This window comes from Zeus faber (genome assembly GCF_960531495.2).
Source record: "Zeus faber genome assembly, chromosome: 14".
NCBI classification, from domain to species: domain Eukaryota; kingdom Metazoa; phylum Chordata; class Actinopteri; order Zeiformes; family Zeidae; genus Zeus; species Zeus faber.
The window spans coordinates 29264008-29283014 of record NC_137200.1 but is presented as its reverse complement, the minus strand read 5'-3'; the positions used below and the strand labels follow the sequence as shown (position 1 = coordinate 29283014).

General features: G+C 44.2%; 1 protein-coding gene across 6 annotated transcripts in view; it reads left to right on the top strand.

Moving 5' to 3' along the window:
- siah2l (seven in absentia homolog 2-like) overlaps nt 1-19007 on the top strand; it is a 39977-nt gene that overhangs the window by 14103 nt on the left and 6867 nt on the right. Inside the window, exons 1-3 of one of the 6 annotated variants that reach the window (XM_080013998.1) lie at nt 4408-4510; nt 6524-6595; nt 8304-8539. The exons of 3 other annotated variants lie outside the window; for them this stretch is intronic. In XM_080013998.1, the coding sequence (XP_079870124.1) occupies nt 8321-8539 (219 nt within the window). In that variant the 5' untranslated portion in view covers nt 4408-4510; nt 6524-6595; nt 8304-8320. Of the gene's footprint in view, nt 1-4407; nt 4511-6518; nt 6596-8303; nt 8540-19007 lie in introns of those variants that run through there. 2 more of the 6 variants (XM_080013997.1, XM_080013999.1) reach the window with 2 other exon arrangements.

Sequence of the window (19007 nt, the reverse complement as noted above, 5' to 3'; positions counted from 1 at the left end):
AGACAACTATAAGTTAAGACAGCTATAAGTTAAGACAGGCACTAGTAAAGACAGCTATAAGTTAAGACAACTATAAGTTAAGACAGCTATAAGTTAAGACAGGCACTAGTAAAGACAGCTATAAGTTAAGACAGCTATAAGTTAAGACAGCTATAAGTTAAAACAGACACTAGTAAAGACAGCTATAAATTAAGACAGACACTAGTAAAGACAGCTATAAGTTAAGACAGACACTAGTAAAGACAGCTATAAATTAAGACAGACACTAGTAAAGACAGCTATAAGTTAAGACAGGCACTAGTAAAGACAGCTATAAGTTAAGACAGGCACTAGTAAAGACAGCTATAAGTTAAGACAGGCACTAGTAAAGACAGCTATAAGTTAAAACAGGCATTAGTAAAGACAGCTATAAGTTAAAACAGGCATTAGTAAAAACAGGCATTAGTAAAGACAGCTATAAGTTAAAACAGGCATTAGTAAAGACAGCTATAAGTTAAAACAGGCATTAGTAAAGACAGCTATAAGTTAAAACAGGCATTAGTAAAGACAGCTATAAGTTAAAACAGGCATTAGTAAAGACAGCTATAAGTTAAAACAGGCATTAGTAAAGACAGCTATAAGTTAAGACAGCTATAAGTTAAGACAGCTATAAGTTAAGACAGGCACTAGTAAAGACAGCTATAAGTTAAGACAGCTATAAGTTAAGACAGGCACTCGTAAAGACAGCTATAAGTTAAGACAGGCACTCGTAAAGACAGCTATAAGTTAAGACAGGCATTAGTAAAGACAGCTATAAGTAAAGATGGCGGTTAGTTGTCTCTGAGGTGGGTGTGTGTCCCTGAACAGTCTTGATTCAGAATTGAGTAAAGCTTGTCTCTGTTTTTAGAAAGTGTCGACAGCAGTGTCTTGGAATATGTTGTCTTTGTTGTTGTTGTTGTTGTTGTTGTTGTTGTTGTATTGGTTTTTATAATTGTTAGATAATGTATTTGTTGATGAGGCTGAAAGCCTCGTGTTTGTTTAGGTTGGAGGTGTTTGGTTGCACAGAGGCAGAGGGAGGCCTCAGGATGCTGAAGCTTCATTTGCAGCTGGGTTAATAATGTCCGTCCCCAACACAGCGGTGGAGCACAGGCACGTCTGGCTTTTCAATGTTACGCTTGTTTCTGCCTTTGGGCTGTTTTATATAGAAAAATGAATCAGTGTTGCATACAACTCCACTGTAGTCACTGGCTGGTTGATGGTCACTGGTCACTGGCTGGTTGATGGTCACTGTTCACTGGCTGGTTGATGGTCACTGGTCACTGGCTGGTTGATGGTCACTGGCTGGTTGATGGTCACTGGCTGGTTGATGGTCACTGGCTGGCTGATGGTCACTGGCTGGCTGATGGTCACTGGCTGGTTGATGGTCACTGGTCACTGGCTGGCTGATGGTCACTGGCTGGTTGATGGTCACTGGTCACTGGCTGGCTGATGGACACTGGCTGGTTGATGGTCACTGGTCACTGGCTGGTTGATGGTCACTGGCTGGTTGATGGTCACTGGCTGGTTGATGGTCACTGGTCACTGGCTGGTTGATGGTCACTGGCTGGCTGATGGTCACTGGCTGGCTGATGGTCACTGGCTGGTTTATGGTCACTGGTCACTGGCTGGTTGATGGTCACTGGCTGGTTGATGGTCACTGGCTGGTTGATGGTCACTGGTCACTGGCTGGTTGATGGTCACTGGCTGGCTGATGGTCACTGGCTGGCTGATGGTCACTGGCTGGTTGATGGTCACTGGTCACTGGCTGGTTGATGGTCACTGGTCACTGGCTGGTTGATGGTCACTGGTCACTGGCTGGTTGATGGTCACTGGTCACTGGCTGGTTGATGGTCACTGGTCACTGGCTGGCTGATGGTCACTGGCTGGTTGATGGTCACTGGCTGGTTGATGGTCACTGGTCACTGGCTGGCTGATGGTCACTGGCTGGCTGATGGTCACTGGCTGGGTGATGGTCACTGGTCACTGGCTGGTTGATGGTCACTGGTCACTGGCTGGTTGATGGTCACTGGCTGGTTGATGGTCACTGGTCACAGGCTGGTTGATGGTCAATGGTCACTGGCTGGTTGATGGTCACTGGCTGGTTGATGGTCACTGGTCACTGGCTGGTTGATGGTCACTGGCTGGTTGATGGTCACTGGCTGGCTGATGGTCACTGGTCACTGGCTGGTTGATGGTCACTGGTCACTGGCTGGTTGATGGTCACTGGCTGGTTGATGGTCACTGGCTGGTTGATGGTCACTGGCTGGTTGATGGTCACTAGTCATTGGCTGGTTGATGGTCACTAGTCATTGGCTGGTTGATTTGTGTCAGGTTGTCTCCCCCCCCCCCCCCCCCCCCCCGGGCGCTTCTTTTGTAGTTTTCTGTATCTTTTCAGTGTCTTTCCAGGGCTCAGCACTAACTTCTAAAAGTGATTGTCAGGCTGGCAACCAGGCGTCAGCCTTGGGTTGCCAAAACTGAAAACGCGGTTGCCATTTTTAGTCACCTTATATTTTCGGTAATTAAGATACTGCATCAGTACTGCATTCTGCGTTTTCCCACACCAAGTTTGGGTTTTTTGTTGTCTTCAACTGTACAGAAGTGCAAACACATGTACGGTGGAAAGGGGTCTGAAATATACTTGTGGTGGTAGGTGACGGTTTTCCGGGTTCCGTGAAAGCAGCGTCGCTTTCAAACCGGAGTGGACCGGTCGACGGTGTCGGCGTCGAGCGTTATATCCGAGAACGACTCCGCTCGTTAATCGATCGTGGATGGCGTCGTTCTCTCGGACGGATAGAAAGATAAATAAAGCCAGAAAGTACTTTTGTGATCGGTTTTGACGTCACATACATGTCACCCAAACTGACGTGAAAAACACCTCATTGGCCGAGAAGCAAGTTGTTTGCATCCCTGACTGTAACAACCTGCTCTGCCGCCGTCCTGGTACCTGTGTGCGCCAACGTGCACGTGCAGCGTTCTAGTTCCCGCTGTCACAGCAATATTTAAATATCACTCACGCCACAAATTCATTTATTTTGGGGTCCACATTTTGCGGTTTGCTGGCGCTATTTTTAATGTGGAAAAAGTGGTTGCCAAAGGGGGCGGCCAGAGCCCACGAGATGGTTGCCAGTTGACTCAATCTGGTTGGCCAGGGCAACCGTCACTGCCGTGCCCTGCTGGCTTTGGAATATGTTTTCGGTGTGTATATTCAAGGGTCGTCTGCGCCATTTTATCCGTGCGGCTATAAACCCGGCTCGCTGCAGGCAAACTTAAAGTGTAAACATGTCTCGTCGTATGATTCTTTGAAGGGAAGCGCCGATCTCTCTCTCCTCAGGTTGAGTACTCTACGTACGTATTCAGAGTGCCGTCTCAGACGCATATTTTCCGTTGACGCCACAGTGAGATTTTGAAGACCCTGTGTTCATTATTTTCGGTAACCGATTCGTTGAAATGAGACGACGCTTGGCGATGTTGGCCCAGAGCTTGGAAAAAAAAAACAAAAAAAAAAAACCATGAAAATAAAAAGGGTGATAAACGAGCCCATTAGCCAAAGTGGAAAAGGCTGATCTGCAAGACACGTGCCCTGCTGCCCAAACTTGTATTGAACTCTTTAAGGTGGATTATGGTTCTCGAAATTCTGGGGCTGGAGTGGGCGGGGCGTTATCGCTAAGTGTGTCACGCTGGCCTCCTGGAATCTGGACGATGCGCTGCACAGAAGCCGACGGGTTGAGTTGTCCGACCTGCTGTCAGGGGGCGGATTCAAAAGGGAAAATTGAAATGCAGCGGTTAGAAGCGTGACTTGCGGGGGGAGGTTGGGAAATGGGTTTCCCTTTGCATGTCTATATTTTTAGGGTCCAAAGTTTTCAAATCAAGTTTGAGAGAAATGTATTCAACTGTATTTTTTTTGTGCACTGTGGTTCACTAAGTGCGACACCGCCCCCCGGTGGACACGTAGCGGTTTCCACAAAATCCATACAAGCACCGTCCGTACAACATCTTGTAAAAAAAAAATAAAAATCTCCATTTTATTTTCTCTCTCTATATTTATAGAAGCTTTTGGGATGAGGGACGGTTTGTTTTAGAATCTGTCCCAATTTTGTGGAATTACATTTCCAAAACAAAACATTTTCACCTCCTATACCAAAATAATCATAGTAGCTACTGTAGTGTGTGTGTGTGTGTGTGTGTGTGTGTGTGTGTGTGTGTGTGTGTGTGTGTGTGTGTGTGTGTGTGTGTGTGTGTGTGTGTGTGTGTGTGTGTGTGTGTGTGTGTGTGTGTGTGTGTGTGTGTGTGTGTGTCTCTCACCAGTGCTGCAGTGACGGCCCGGCCTCTGATTGGCTGCTGGTGTGTCTCTCTTTCAGCACAGGGAGGGAAGCTGGGGTGGGGGGGTTAATGCAGGGCTTCACGGCTCGGAGCCGGAGAAGAAGGAACAGACACGGAGGGAGAGCTCCACACCGCTGAGAGGCTGTGAACCGAGGGCTGCCCCCGGTTTTTTGTACGTGTGCGTTCGGTTGTTTCCTTACAAAGCCTTTGCTTGTCTTTGTGGCTATAATGTGTATTGGATTCTGATTCATTGAATTGTGTGTATGTGTGTATATATGTGTGTGTGTGTGTGTGTGTGTGTGTGTGTGTGTGTGTGTGTATGTGTGTGTGTGTGTGTGTGTGTGTTTACCGCAAGAGTGGCTTAAAATGTGAATTAATTGGATTCTGCATGACTTGCGTGTGCATGTGGTGGAATTTGTCCTCTGTCGGACTCCAATGTCGGCACAGGTATCAATCTATATTGCCTCCAAAGTGTGTGTGTGTGTGTGTGTGTGTGTGCGTGTGGCGGAGCTTGTGCACTAGCTTTCCTGGTTGCAGGAATTATTTGCAGTTGCAGGTTATTTTTTTGCTCCATATCGTCAAGGATCCGTTGATTTATTGATTGTTTGATTGGCCAAAGAGCAGCTGTTGGGGGTGTGAGATGGAGTTAATGTGGACTTAGAAAGCGCTGCGTTGCTTGTCTGATTGTGATTTTATTCACTGTTGCCCCAAACGAGCTCACACTCACAAGCCCAATTGAGCTCTGCGCTTTAGGTGGTGGACAGGGGTCAACATGGACACTGTGAGCGCTCCCATACGCAGCAAGCTGCGTGCACTGTGTGTTGTACACCTTTCTATCATAGCACCATTCACTTTTTTTAGGTGTAGTTCTTATGTGTGATGGAACCAGACAGACTAGACTTCACTCCCCACGTGCATCAATGAACCTTGGGCTCCATGACCCTGTCACCGGTTCACCGCTCGTCCTTCCTTGGACACTTTTGGTAGTAACCACTGCAGAGCGGGAACAGCCACAAGACCTGTGCTTGTGGAGATGCTCTGACCCAGTCGTCCAACATCACAATGTGCTCCTTGTCAAAGTGGCTCAGATCCTTACGCTGCTTCAACACATCAACTTCAACAACTGACTGTGTGTGTGTCTGTGTATATATACGTGTATGCCCGACACGGAGAGGGCGGGAAAAGGGTCGAAGTTCTCACTCGCCATATATTTTAATTTTAATTGATTTTTTACATTTTTTAAGTTAATGTAGAGAACAGGGGAGAGGGGACAGGGGTGGATAGATAGAGAGATGCAGCAAATGACCACAGGCTGGATTTGAACCTGTGTCGGTGTGGACGTTTTGCCTGAATGGTACATGCACTTATCCGGTTGAGCCAACAAGGACGCCACCGATACATTTATTTTAACCCAAAAAAAAAAAAAACGTTTCTTGGATACACACCGCGCACTGGGACTCCAAATGACGTAAAATATTGCCGTAAAGCAGTTCCGCTGCTAATTTGCAACATAGCGATAGTCTTCTGATATCTGGTCATATGGCACAGGCCTCATCAGCGCCTGCATGGCTGTGGTTGCACACAGACGTAAACAGAACAGCGTCCGTGTGTATCAGCGAGGAGATGTGTTGGAGAACGAGCCGACTCGATTCAGCACATTGAGCAGATCCCTCACATGCTGTGTGTTTGGCGCGCTGCCTTGACTCCGAATGAATTAACACATGGACATCTGTCGCGCGTTATCAGGGTTTTGGCTGAACAGCGGTTGAATGGAGCCCCACTCAATCTGGATTGGGTTTGGATATACAGTGGCGTTAAGGTGTTTTGGTTTTCTGGTTTGCCAAAGAACTTCAGGCTGCTGTGCCAAGCACATTATTGAGAAGCCCGCACTGTATTGTTGAAATGACTTCAAGATGTCCTTCGAACAAAATAAGGCACAGCTGTATTTGGCTTTCCTTCAGGGTTTACGTTCTTTGCGACTCGCGCAGCCTGAGCCACGACGGTACGTCGTATGAAGGGCAGCCGGGTAGAGCAGCTGTTGGCCAGATACTGTTACCTGGCTCACTGACAGCATGCTTCGTCTCTGGCCGGACAGATCCAACTTGGGAGGAGGGCATGGGCGAGAACGGCCGAACTGTACACGGGGTTAGGTTGAATTACGAGATTAACCGCTTTTCCAGGGCAGATGAGGACCAGGCTGGATGGGGGAGAGAGGGAAGCAGGAATGCAGCCAGTAGCGGTAGCAGTTGTCGAGCTGGTGAGTGGATCTAGTGTGCAGCTAAACACAGCTCTCATCGAGGGTATAGTGGAGAGTTAGTGGTGTGTGAAATTGTTTCTGAAAAGTGTGTGTGTGTGTGTGTGTGTGTGTGTGTGTGTGTGTGTGTGTGTGTGTGTGTGTGTGTGTGTGTGTGTGTGTGTGTGTGTGTGTGTGTGTGTGTGTGTGTGTGTGTGTGTGTGTGCACTAGCAGTCTGCACACTCCGTCTGTATCGGCAAGAATCCACAGATTGCATGTTTCAGTGTGTCGACACGTTGCCGTGCTATTGCAACCAGAGTTTCCGTAAAAAAAATATATATTTCAATTTTCCGGACAAATGGGAGAGATTTTGGTCAAATATAATCTGTATTTATTGAGCTTAAAAACAATTGATAAGCAGACAACAGTGTATAGAGTGACATCATCAAGGCATGTAAATGTATAATATTTTGTATTGACTATTCAAAATAAAACGAGTCCCGTCTGTTCAGGCCATTTAAATAAATAAATATTACAAATATTACTACTTGAAATTAAAGTGTTTCTGTTTGTGAACAATAAGTAACAAGTGCAGCCGCTTTAATTAATATTTCACTAAAATATAAATTTAGATGAAATCAGAAACAAATATGACAAGTAGGTCTAAATAAATAATAACGTTTGTGGTGTTGTCCGTCTTCGTCGGGACGTCCCGTAGACATATTTTACACAATGAATATTTACCGTCTGCTTTGGGTTGGAAATTAAATATCCAAAAAAAACACCAAACTATGGATGTACTGTATGTGTCCCTGCTGTCGATGATACATCATCTTTGTGTTTCTCTTCTGGACGCTGTGCTCCGTGTGTACTGTGTGTATCTACTGTGTTTACAAGCACGACCTGTCCACAGGGGAGGGGGCGGGGCTTAGTTCTATATCGACACACGTGATTGGTCAGAGGTGAAGCTTTCAAATCGGTTCAAATTGGTCGTCCAAACTGATTTGGACTGCAAGTTGCAGGCTTCCCGCTGCAACTTGCCGAGCGCAGAAATGAACAGATCTGCAGACTTTATCGAAATGATCCACCCAAAAATTCAAACTGTGCTTGGGAGGAATTATTTTCACCGAACGTTATGACCGGAGAGATTTAAATATGTCGGACTTCAAGAGATTTTCCCAATCAAAAACCGGATAACGGAAACTCTGATTGCAACAGCGATGCATTTGTAACTTAACTGTCAAAAACTGAGATGTTTCCGAAACACGGTTCATATACAGTGTAGTGTATTACATTAGAACAGATACATCCTGTATTACAATGCAGTATTACAGGAATGCAACTGAGCTAAAAGTGGTTTGAACACGAGATAACAAGAGGACTTCCCGATCCTATGTTTATAGCGCCCATAAAATAAATATGATATTGTTATTTATGATAATAGTGTTATTCTATTGAGTATCCAAACAAAGAGTGTGACCAATTTATATTCCCAAACATCCATATATACTTTCACCCTTGGTACGTAAAATACATGTGCGTATCTATATAAAGTGAAGCATGTGTGTTATATTCCAAGATTATTTTGGTTTGTCTGCTCAACTGTGTGTGTGTGTGTGTGTGTGTGTGTGTGTGTGTGTGTGTGTGTGTGTGTGTGTGTGTGTGTGTGTGTGTGTGTGTGTGTGTGTGTGTGTGTGTGTGTGTGTGTGTGTGTGTGTGTGTGTGTAACAGCTGTAAGTTGGGGGTCCATGCTGTGCCCAGCCTCATGTCTGCCCCTCCTGCGGGAGCTGGCTCAGTGGCGCTGCCTGTTAGGTAGACACCGGCATCATGGGGTTGGCTCCTCCACCACCGTAGGGGGCGGCGCTAGTGCAGGACAACAACACCACCAGCGACACGGGTCAGAGGTTGGGGGCGGGGGCGGAGCCACTCGGCCCATCGGCTACGCTAAACCTCAGCCTGGTTCCCAGGTGAGTAATGGAAGTTGGTTCTCATGCGCTTCACTGGGGCCAAAAATGTACATTGTTTATCAAATGTTAGTGGAACATTTTCATTGTCTAAATCAGTGGTCTTCAACCTGGGGTCCGGAGGTACTGCGGGGGGTCCGCCAATTACCTTTGAATGTCAAAATTATTTTTGTGAAAAATGTAAAAAAAAAACGACCAAAACGTGATATTGAGTAATTATAAACTCCAACCCTTAACACTAAATCAGCTGAGTTTTTTTATCTGAGTAATCAGCTGAAAGGGAGCTGATTCACAGCTGCTGACGTTATGGCGCATTAAAAAACCTCAGATTTTTAAGTTATGCCCCAAAATCTGTCCCAAAATGGAATTTATACGTACTGTCTCTCTGACAGACATAACCGGGGCAAGCTTAACTTCAATAAAAACACATGGTAAATACTTTGTTATTGAATTCCCATTAAACAGCATGTAAAACCCTATTCCAGATGTGAAAACTTTATTTTATTCGTGAAAACAGGGAAAACTTGGATTTCACTGTTTTTTTTCTACATACAGGTCATTTAATACCAGGTTTTGATATAAGATGACTGTACTCATACTAGTCAAACCTGGACTAGATTATAATGAGAAGCCTCAACAGCATTTCCATCCCTTTTTCCCATTTGTGAAAACAAGAAAAAGGTAGATTTCACTGTATTTCTTTACACACAGACCAGTCTGCTAATGCAGTGGTTCCCAAACTTTTCACAGTCCCTTCACACATTCAACCTCCAGCTGCGTACCTCCACTCGCATTGATGAACATTCAATTCAACGCTTTGCCACGTCAAAACCGTGCGACAAAACCAAAATCTATTAAGAACTTTTAATTTTAATTCCCCAGGTGTCTTGTAGACACTCCAAGTTGAGGTCGATCTGATAAATCGTTAGGAGGAGTTTGCGACGGTACAAAAGCATAAAAAGTGCCGAAAACATCACGTAAACACAGCATTTTTTCGAACATGAAATTCAACCCATTGTCACGCTCACACCGTGTGACGAAAACTAAATCTTTTAATAACTTTTAACCGTGAAGGTTTTGGTCTAGTGGTCTAGTGATGTTAAATTTGTGTATCAGAATTTTGTGAGTTTTCGTGGGGGGAAAAAAAAAAAAAGTGAACAGGTTTCATGTTTTTAAATTTTCAAGAGTGCGTGGCCGGCCGTTTTGCCACGCCCATGCACGGGACCCCCATCATATCCATGGGGGGGCCGGGACTCAGGTGTGTGCAACGTTTTGTGAGTTTTTGAGTTTCAAGAGTTTTCGAGTTTCTTAAGGGGCCCAAAAAGCCGACGCAAAGAGGCCTGAATTATATGAGGCCATATTAGTTTGAGAACAGAACCCGAGATTTTGGAAAATACATATACGTCAATATCACTGAGTCAGCTGAATACTCTTGTTGCTAAATCCATCGTTCTGTCCTCCGGTGACTCAAGAGAGTGAACACAAGAGTCCATTTAATGACTACTTGATCGGTTAATTATTCAAAGTGGGTCAAAGCATAACAGCATCTGAGTGTGTGTGCTGGTCTCTAAGGAGAGGGTCCTGCATATATATGTGTGTGTGTGTGTGTATATATATATATATATATATATATATATATATATATATATATATATATATAGTTCCTCTACGTGGTAATCCCGCCTCAAGGCCCTCAGAGAATAGAGCGACGTGTTTAAAGTCAGTGACTGTGTTCCCTGAGGTGTTAAACGGGAAGTTCACTTGGCTGATCTGCGTCTGCTCAGCAGCTGGCTTCCATGTTGTTCTTGTGACGCGGGAGGACCAACCAGTCCATGGGGAGCCCCCACTGTGATACTGATGCACTAAGTGAAGGCCCTGTCACCCTATCGTCCAAGACGGCGATTGCATTTTCCTAGACCTGGCCAGGTGAAATGAAAAGTGGAGAGAAACATACCAGCTCTGACAAATAAAGGCTGCGACATACGAAAGGCAACAGGCTTTTCCTGAACGTAGAGGTCCGAGAACTTGTGATTGAAAGCCCGGACGGCTGGTTGCCTGCGTCTCTGTTGAAGGCTGCCAGGCGGACAATGCTGACCTCTCCTCTTTTACTCTATTTCTGTTCCTGCTTCTTACACTAAATCCAGAACAAGAAAATGCTGCAGGGTGAGCTGAGGCAGAGTTGTGTAACCTGAGCTCTCCACAGAGCTGGGAGCGGTTGGAACGTCCAGGGCGACGCTGCAAGGAAGCCCTGAAGTTTATCTGCCATTTGTAATGAAATACGTTGGGATTTGCGTCGCCACAGCTCGCAGATAAATCGTGCAACACAAGATGAAAGACGGTTCTAACCCATTGGATCGTACACAAAAACAAAAGGAAACATTAGGACAGCAGCCAGAAGTGCAAGGGAATGATTGAAGTGCGGTCAATGATTTGACTGTAACAGTGGTTCCCAAACTTTTCACAGTCCGCTGTCACGTCACACATTCAACCTCTAGCCCCACACACACACACACACACACACACACACACACACACACACACACACACACACACAAAGACACACATATTAAACAGCCTATATAAGACAGTGTGAGTTATCAATAATTTTGCTATTCATTTAGCCATCTCGCATATAAAACCCAATTTGTGCATCAGCTCTACACCGTATAGTGAAAGTGTGAAGTTTTCAGTCTTCAGTCGTTTTCCGTTCAGTTCGTTCAAGTGAGAGAAAAATCACCCAAATCTATCCTGAAAATTGAAGCGGACGGCAACGGACCGGCTCAGAATAGCTCCAGACTATTTTCACCACCCTCCCGAAAAACACAATTTGTAATGTGGTTCAAAGTGAACATGGATTGTCCCAAATTTAAAACGTTGTTTCTTCACATTGTGATTAGTTCATAACAGAGTTTAAGTGTGTGCCAGTCAGCGAGTCCTGGAAGATTTCAATTTCCTGTACAAATGGGAGATTCCAGTCAAATATTATTGTTTATTGAGCTTAAAAACAATTGATAAGGAGGTTATAGAGAGAACGACATCATCAAGGCATGTACAGTAGATGCACAATATTTTTTGTTCAATATTTTAAATAAAATAGGTCCCGTCAGTTGAGCCATTTTAAAAATAAATAGATAAAATGTACGAATATTGCGGCTTGAAATCAATTAGTTTCTGTTCGTGAACAATAAGTAACAAGTGCAGCCGCTTCATTTAACTTTTCACTAAAATAAAAATTTTGATCAAATCAAAAACAAAATAATTATGACAAGTAGGTCTAAATAAATATTGAAGTTTGTGCTGTTGACATATGTTGACATACGTAGACATATTTTACACAATGAACATTTACCGTCTGCTTTGGGTCGGAAATTAAATATCCCAAAAAACACCAAACTATGGATGTACTGTATGTGTCCCTGCTGTCGATGATACATCATCCTTGTGCTTCTCTTCTGGACGCTGTGCTCCGTGTGTACTGTGTGTATCTACTGTGTTTACAAGCACGACCTGTCCACGGGGGAGGGGGCGGGGCTTAGTTCTATATCGACACACGTGATTGGTCAGAGGTGAAGCTTTCAGATCGTCCAAACTGATTGGCTTCCCGTTGCAACTTGCCGAGCGCGGAAATGAACAGATCTGCAAAATGATTCACCCAGCACTAATTCAAGTTGTGCACGGAGGGAATTATTTTCACCGGACGTTATGACCAGAGAGATTTATATATGTCGGACTTCAAGAGATTTTCCCGGTGAAAAACCGGCAATTAGCGGAAACACTGCTTCATACAGTAAGTACATTATAGTTAGTCAAGTCATCCCTAGTGGTTCTTGGCCTTAATGCAAGACAATTCAAAGGATTAGGAAATAAACAATTGTATTCTTATTTAAGTATTTGCTTTAATGCATGTTGACTGAAAGTATACTTCCTTTTACCAATACAGATTAAGGCTCGACCAATAAGATGACAATAAAAGTTACTTTCTTCAAATTCATTCATTTTGCTTTCAATTAAATCATACTACTTATTGGGTTTGTTTGGAGATCATATCAAGACGTGTGGATATCTATATCGTATACCATGTAAGGCAGTTGTCTCCAGTTTGTGTTAACACTGGCAAGTCACCTGCAGCCACGAGCAACTGAGCGACGCAAGTCTTTACTGAGTGAATCGTCAGGAACGGAGTCTCGAAAAACAGTCGAAACCTTCATCACCAGCACAACTTGCACAAGCAGCCAGCCGCTGCAGTCGGTGATGGATGCGCAGAATTTGTCATTTGCAGGTTAATGGGGAAAATTGTTTTATATGAAATTTTTCTCGGGTAACAAGTTAGTCTCCAGCCCTGGACCGTTTGAAAATGTAAAATCACAATTATTTTGGCGTAGCCCTGATGTCACTAGGCGTACCCCTGGGGGGTATGCATACCCCAGTTTGAGAATACCTAGAGAGCAGTGCAGGGTGCTCTGTGGTGGTGTTGAGAGCCTTCCTGTGCCTCCTACGGTTTTAAATACTCTCTAGGTGCCAGTGATCTGCGCGATGCGGTCGTTGTGGGTCTCTGGGTGTAGACGTCTGGGATGACGGCTTTGATGCGAGAATTTTTCAGATGTTTTTTTTTCCCCCAAAACATTACATTGACACTGGGTGATAGTCAGTGACACGTCACTTGTGCCTCGTGACTCTTCTTTGGCGCGGATATGATAACGGTCTGTTTAAAACAGCGGAGGAACATGTGATGTGTGTGTGTGAAAACAAGGTGGAGGGCCATGCGGGCCAGCTGCCTTACGAACGGTTCTATTCACATCAGGCTCTGAAACCTGGAGGGGCAGTCATTTCACCATGGTGTTTGGTAATGCATGTATGTGAGTTGGTGAGTCCTACTGCCATACCCCTCACCAATACATAATAGACTTAAACACTGATATTTAACTGGAGATGCACCGATCCACTGTCTTTCAGTTCTGATCTGATGCCGGTACATATGTGCTGATACAATGCTGATTCCAGTACCAGAGCTCTTTTTTTAAAATTATTATTATTGTTGCTGTTGTTGTTGTTGTTGTTGTTGGTTGTATGTATAAGGTTCCGTGAGGCTGTAGTAAACCACAGAGCACTTCTTATTAAAAGAGCAAAAAAAAACTGCATTGGGATTTACAGGTTCATCATTTGCCAAGTTGAATTGTGGAGGAGGCAGATCAATAAAGTAGAGAAATAAAACAGCGGGTTCATTGTTCAGCACAATATATGGAATGGAATTTGGATCGGCATGTAGATAAATGCACCCGATACCAATGTTGTATTGGATTTGCTCCCATCTATGATACAACCCATAAAAAGTTCCATACCTAGATCATTACATTTACATTACATTTAGTCATTTATCAGACGCTTTTATCCAAAGCGACTTACAATTGTTCAAAGACCGACGGACGCAGCCATCAGGAGCAATTAGGGGTTAAGTGTCTTGCTCAAGGACACTACAGCATGCTAGCAGGAGGAGCCTGGGATCCAACCAGCAACCTTTAGATCACTAGACCACCAGCTCTACCTCCTGAGCTACCATCCCCACACATCATCTTGACGCCGTAAAGCACAAAATTAGATTTTTCTGCCACATGACATATTTAATTTGCTCAGTGGGAAACTCTGTGGCCGCAATATCATCAGCAACTTCCCCGGGTGTGACTATGGACAACGATTAAGACCATTCCGAACAATACAAATTCAACATTGATATGGGATTCATGGTGGCATTGATGAAATGCTAAAATGAAAATACCCAATACTCGTACGTTATCTTCGATTGGTATTTCCCGTCTCTCAGCCACACAGTGCAGCGGGCAGGCAGCGTGGATATCTGATCCCTTTACCAAGTGCTCCTGTTACCAGCTGATCCTCCAACAATGACCTCATGCTGCCATTAAGACCCCCCACTGTGACCTCCCCCGAGATGTGGATCGTCAACGGCCCATTGTTTGATTATGACCTCATTGCTGCGTTTTCGCCTCACTGCTCCATTATGACCTCACCCTTCCATTATGAGCCATCACACTTACCAGCAACCGGGATGGCGTGAGGTCATCGTACATGTTCTCTTGAGCTTGTAGTTCTTCTTAAAATGACTGAAGTCAGTGTTTTTTGACGAGCACATCACTCGTAGATGATTTGGACTAAATCCTAAAGATCTGAGATGAATTGAGGGCTGTTTCTCCTTGTTTTGTCATTTGCAGTCTGGAAATCCTTCTTCGTGGAGGGATTTGGAACAGGGAAGTGTTTTTCAAACTATGGCTCACGATCCTCCGGTGTGTTGGGAAGTAGGGCCAGACGGGTTGGAGGAGAGAAGGGGTTGTCCAAGTGTTGAAATAAAAAAAATATATACAGTTTATACAATTTCGACGTTGATTACATCAGAAAGTAGAAAAGCAGCTAAGACCTCACAAACAGGTATTACGGTGTTGGAATTTAACTTGCCAATTTTTTGCAAAGTGGCTGGTTCTCCATTGCAGTCGGGCGAAGTACGAGTAAAACGACTCCACCAGGAAGTGGTTTAATAACCAAGCGGAGAGCGTCTGGGCCTGGCTGGCTCTTCGCTCTCTCGGGGGGCAGAAAAGGTTTGATTGCCGGCCGAGAGCGGGATTTTTCAGAGGCTTTGGGAACGGCTGGCCAACCAGAACCAGCAAAGCCACCAGTCTCATAGTCTGCTCATGGTTTGGTCAAAAAAACCCTGTGTAATAGACCACGGTAGGTAGGTTCATAAGTCAGTCAGCCAGTGGGTCAGCCCTGCAGACTGGTAATGTGTTTCTCAGGCCGTCCAGTGGTTGAGGCAGACTGAGGATCAGCGCTGTGCAGCAGTGAAGAAGTCCTGTACGAAGGCATTCACCCACACACAGGCCCCTCATCGTTCCGGTGTTTAATGAGTATGCATGTGTATATTGTTGGGCTTCTGCCATCGGAAGGGTTGCACACGGTGGCCCCGAGAGCTCCACGCACTGCAACTTAAAGAAACACATGCAAATAAGATAAGGGCAACCTTTATTAGTCCCACAACGGGGAAATTTGCACAGTTACAGCAGCAAAAAGTGAAAATAGAGAGAATCAATAAAGTAGAAACAACATAAATAGGAATAAGAGTATTAAAGAGTATTGCACGTATTTACACAAATAATAATTATTTTGACTAATAATAATTATTATTTATAATTAACAAATAAACAAAACACAAGCAAATTAAGAAAACATCTTCACAACACATGCCCAGCATGACGTGTCCAACAGACTGCAAACCATTCTTGCAAATTGAGAAAAAAAAACCCAACACAACCGCATTAACGGAAAGCGCAAAAGCCGCAGCATTACAGGAGTGAGCCACAACGGAGGCACCAGTTCATCTGCAATAAAATATATTAAACCCAATTATTTTGAGTCTGTTTTACATCAAATTTTTACAAGTAATAACCTGGTGTTGCAACTATCACCAGACCATCATGACCAAACCCTGAACCGGCTGATGAACGCATGGTTTCAGGGGGTGATTCAGTTCAGTTCGTTCACCCAAAAGATTTGAAAAACACATCACGATCACAGATAGAGGCTGGTTGATCACAGATAGAGGCTGGTTGATCACAGATAGAGGCTGGTGGATCACAGATAGAGGCTGGTTGATCACAGATAGAGGCTGGTTGATCACAGATAGAGGCTGGTTGATCACAGATAGAGGCTGGTTGATCACAGATAGAGGCTGGTGGATCACAGATAGAGGCTGGTGGATCACAGATAGAGGCTGGTTGATCACAGATAGAGGCTGGTGGATCACAGATAGAGGCTGGTGGATCACAGATAGAGGCTGGTGGATCACAGATAGAGGCTGGTGGATCACAGATAGAGGCTGGTGGATCACAGATAGAGGCTGGTTGATCACAGATAGAGGCTGGTTGATCACAGATAGAGGCTGGTGGATCACAGATAGAGGCTGGTGGATCACAGATAGAGGCTGGTGGATCACAAATAGAGGCTGGTGGATCACAGATAGAGGCTGGTTGATCACAGATAGAGGCTGGTTGATCACAGATAGAGGCTGGTTGATCACAGATAGAGGCTGGTGGATCACAGATAGAGGCTGGTTGATCACAGATAGAGGCTGGTGGATCACAGATAGAGGCTGGTTGATCACAGATAGAGGCTGGTTGATCACAGATAGAGGCTGGTGGATCACAGATAGAGGCTGGTGGATCACAGATAGAGGCTGGTGGATCACAGATAGAGGCTGGTGGATCACAGATAGAGGCTGGTGGATCACAGATAGAGGCTGGTGGATCACAGATAGAGGCTGGTTGATCACAGATAGAGGCTGGTGGATCACAGATAGAGGCTGGTGGATCACAGATAGAGGCTGGTGGATCACAGATAGAGGCTGATTGATCACAGATAGAGGCTGGTGGATCACAGATAGTTTGGTAGATGCCGTTTTCTCTGGAACATTGCACTTGAAAGGCCCACTAAAAACCGGATTGATATAAAAGTTTTTTTTGTTTTGTTCGTTTTTTCTTAATTGCAGGAGGAAGCAGATGGAGGATTTGGACACGTTGGTCTCGCTTGGTGCGATTGGTCTGGTGGTGGTTGCGGCTCCATGTTGTTACTTGTATAAATTCTTATGTATAATTACAGATACAAAATAATTGAGTTTAGTATATTTTATTGCAGATGAATCGGTGCATCCGTTGTGGCTCACTTCCGTGATGGTGTGGCTTTTGCGTTTGTGTTTTCGGGATACGCAGGGCATTTTGGAACGCAGTCTTTGACACGTCTGGGTTTGCAGTGCGTTTGCAAAATAATGTTTTCCTAAGGTAAGTGCTTTGAGCTCTCAGGGCCACCGTAGCCCCTCTCTTGACATTGCCGTTTTTACAAACCTGGTTCCTCCCCAATTTGGAACGTCAAACTATTTTTCTAGATGATTTCTTTATATATTAATTTATATAATAAGGTGATGACAGAAATTGTCTTTAACACACTAGTTAATACGTCTGTATTAGAACGCTACGGATATCGTTCCTCTGGGGGTCTTCACCATGGATACAACCCCCTGAGGCTGCGGAGTAGACCGGAGGGAATAGGGAAGTCGAGGAAGAAATGAACCTTGAAAAAACCGGTGAAATAAGCAGCGGGTAAACCTCTGTTCAACCGGTTGGCATGTCCACATGTGTGTATAATGATTTTCATACATTGTTGATTAAATATGGCACGGAAGCATAAATGCTCATCCCTAAAACATCTTCACACTATTGATATTGTTGTGTTATGCCGTGGGATGGATCCTCCTCAGCTCATGGCACAGCATCCGGCCTCATCTTTGGTGATTATGGTTTGATCCCTCTTCATGCCAGTTCACTTTAGGCTTAATAAGTCACTCCACAACAGCAGAATATGTGACTTGACTCTGCTGGCTTCTGCTGAGCTACACCCGCAGCATTTTAAGAACGTTAGCCGTACATTATAAAAAAACAAAACAAAACAAAAAAGTGGCGTGAGTGATGGATGACGGAGCCCGCAGAAAGCCCCAAACAGGTTGAGAAGATCCAGCGGGATGAGGTGGCCTTCCACCTCCCTGGAACACTTGGGGTGACATGGCGTTCATACCTGGTCGCATGTTCAACGGCTATAAATGAGATGTATCAAGAAACTGCCACTGAGCTCCAGGTGTAAAGCATGAGCTTGTCATGAGGTTGGCTGTAAATGTTAACGTGTGATCAGGCATTATGGGAAATATGAAAAAATGTAAAAAAAAAATTTAAATCACAAAAAATATACACAAAAATATCTACTCGTCGATAAATCCAACCTTTAGATAGATACTTTATTCACCGATTCAATTACAGTGTCTAATTATTAAATAATAATTAATTAAATAACTAATAAAAATTGTAAACAATAAACCTCTAAGACAAAACAATCAAATAAAGCTAAACAGCCGTTGATAAAATGAACGGTAAACAAAAACAAATAAAGATAGATAGAACCGCAGAAATGTACACTAGACCTAACAATAAACATTAAATATGTACACTATAAAATGACAAAATAATAATAGAAATAAAGATAAACTTAGCAGTGAACCATGAAAAATATGCGTAAAATCGTTTTCCTAAGCTCAGTTTAAATGATCATGTTGAATCCATCAAAACTGCCAAAACTCTTTTTTGATCCCTCCAATATTTCAGTTCACCTTTCTTAGTCCATCTGACATCACATCTTGTTCCCATCACAAACTTTTGGATGTCATGACATGAATATATTTTCATGATGAGATGCTATTGAGATGTAATACCTGTACTGTCACTGCTCCAGTACTGTCTCTCTCTCTCTCTCTGTCTGTCTCTCTCTCTCTGTCTGTCTCTCTCTCTGTCTGTCTCTCCCCCTCTCTCTCTGTCTCTCTCTCTCATGGTTTAAACAAAGCCAGATTGATGAGTAGACGTTCGTACAG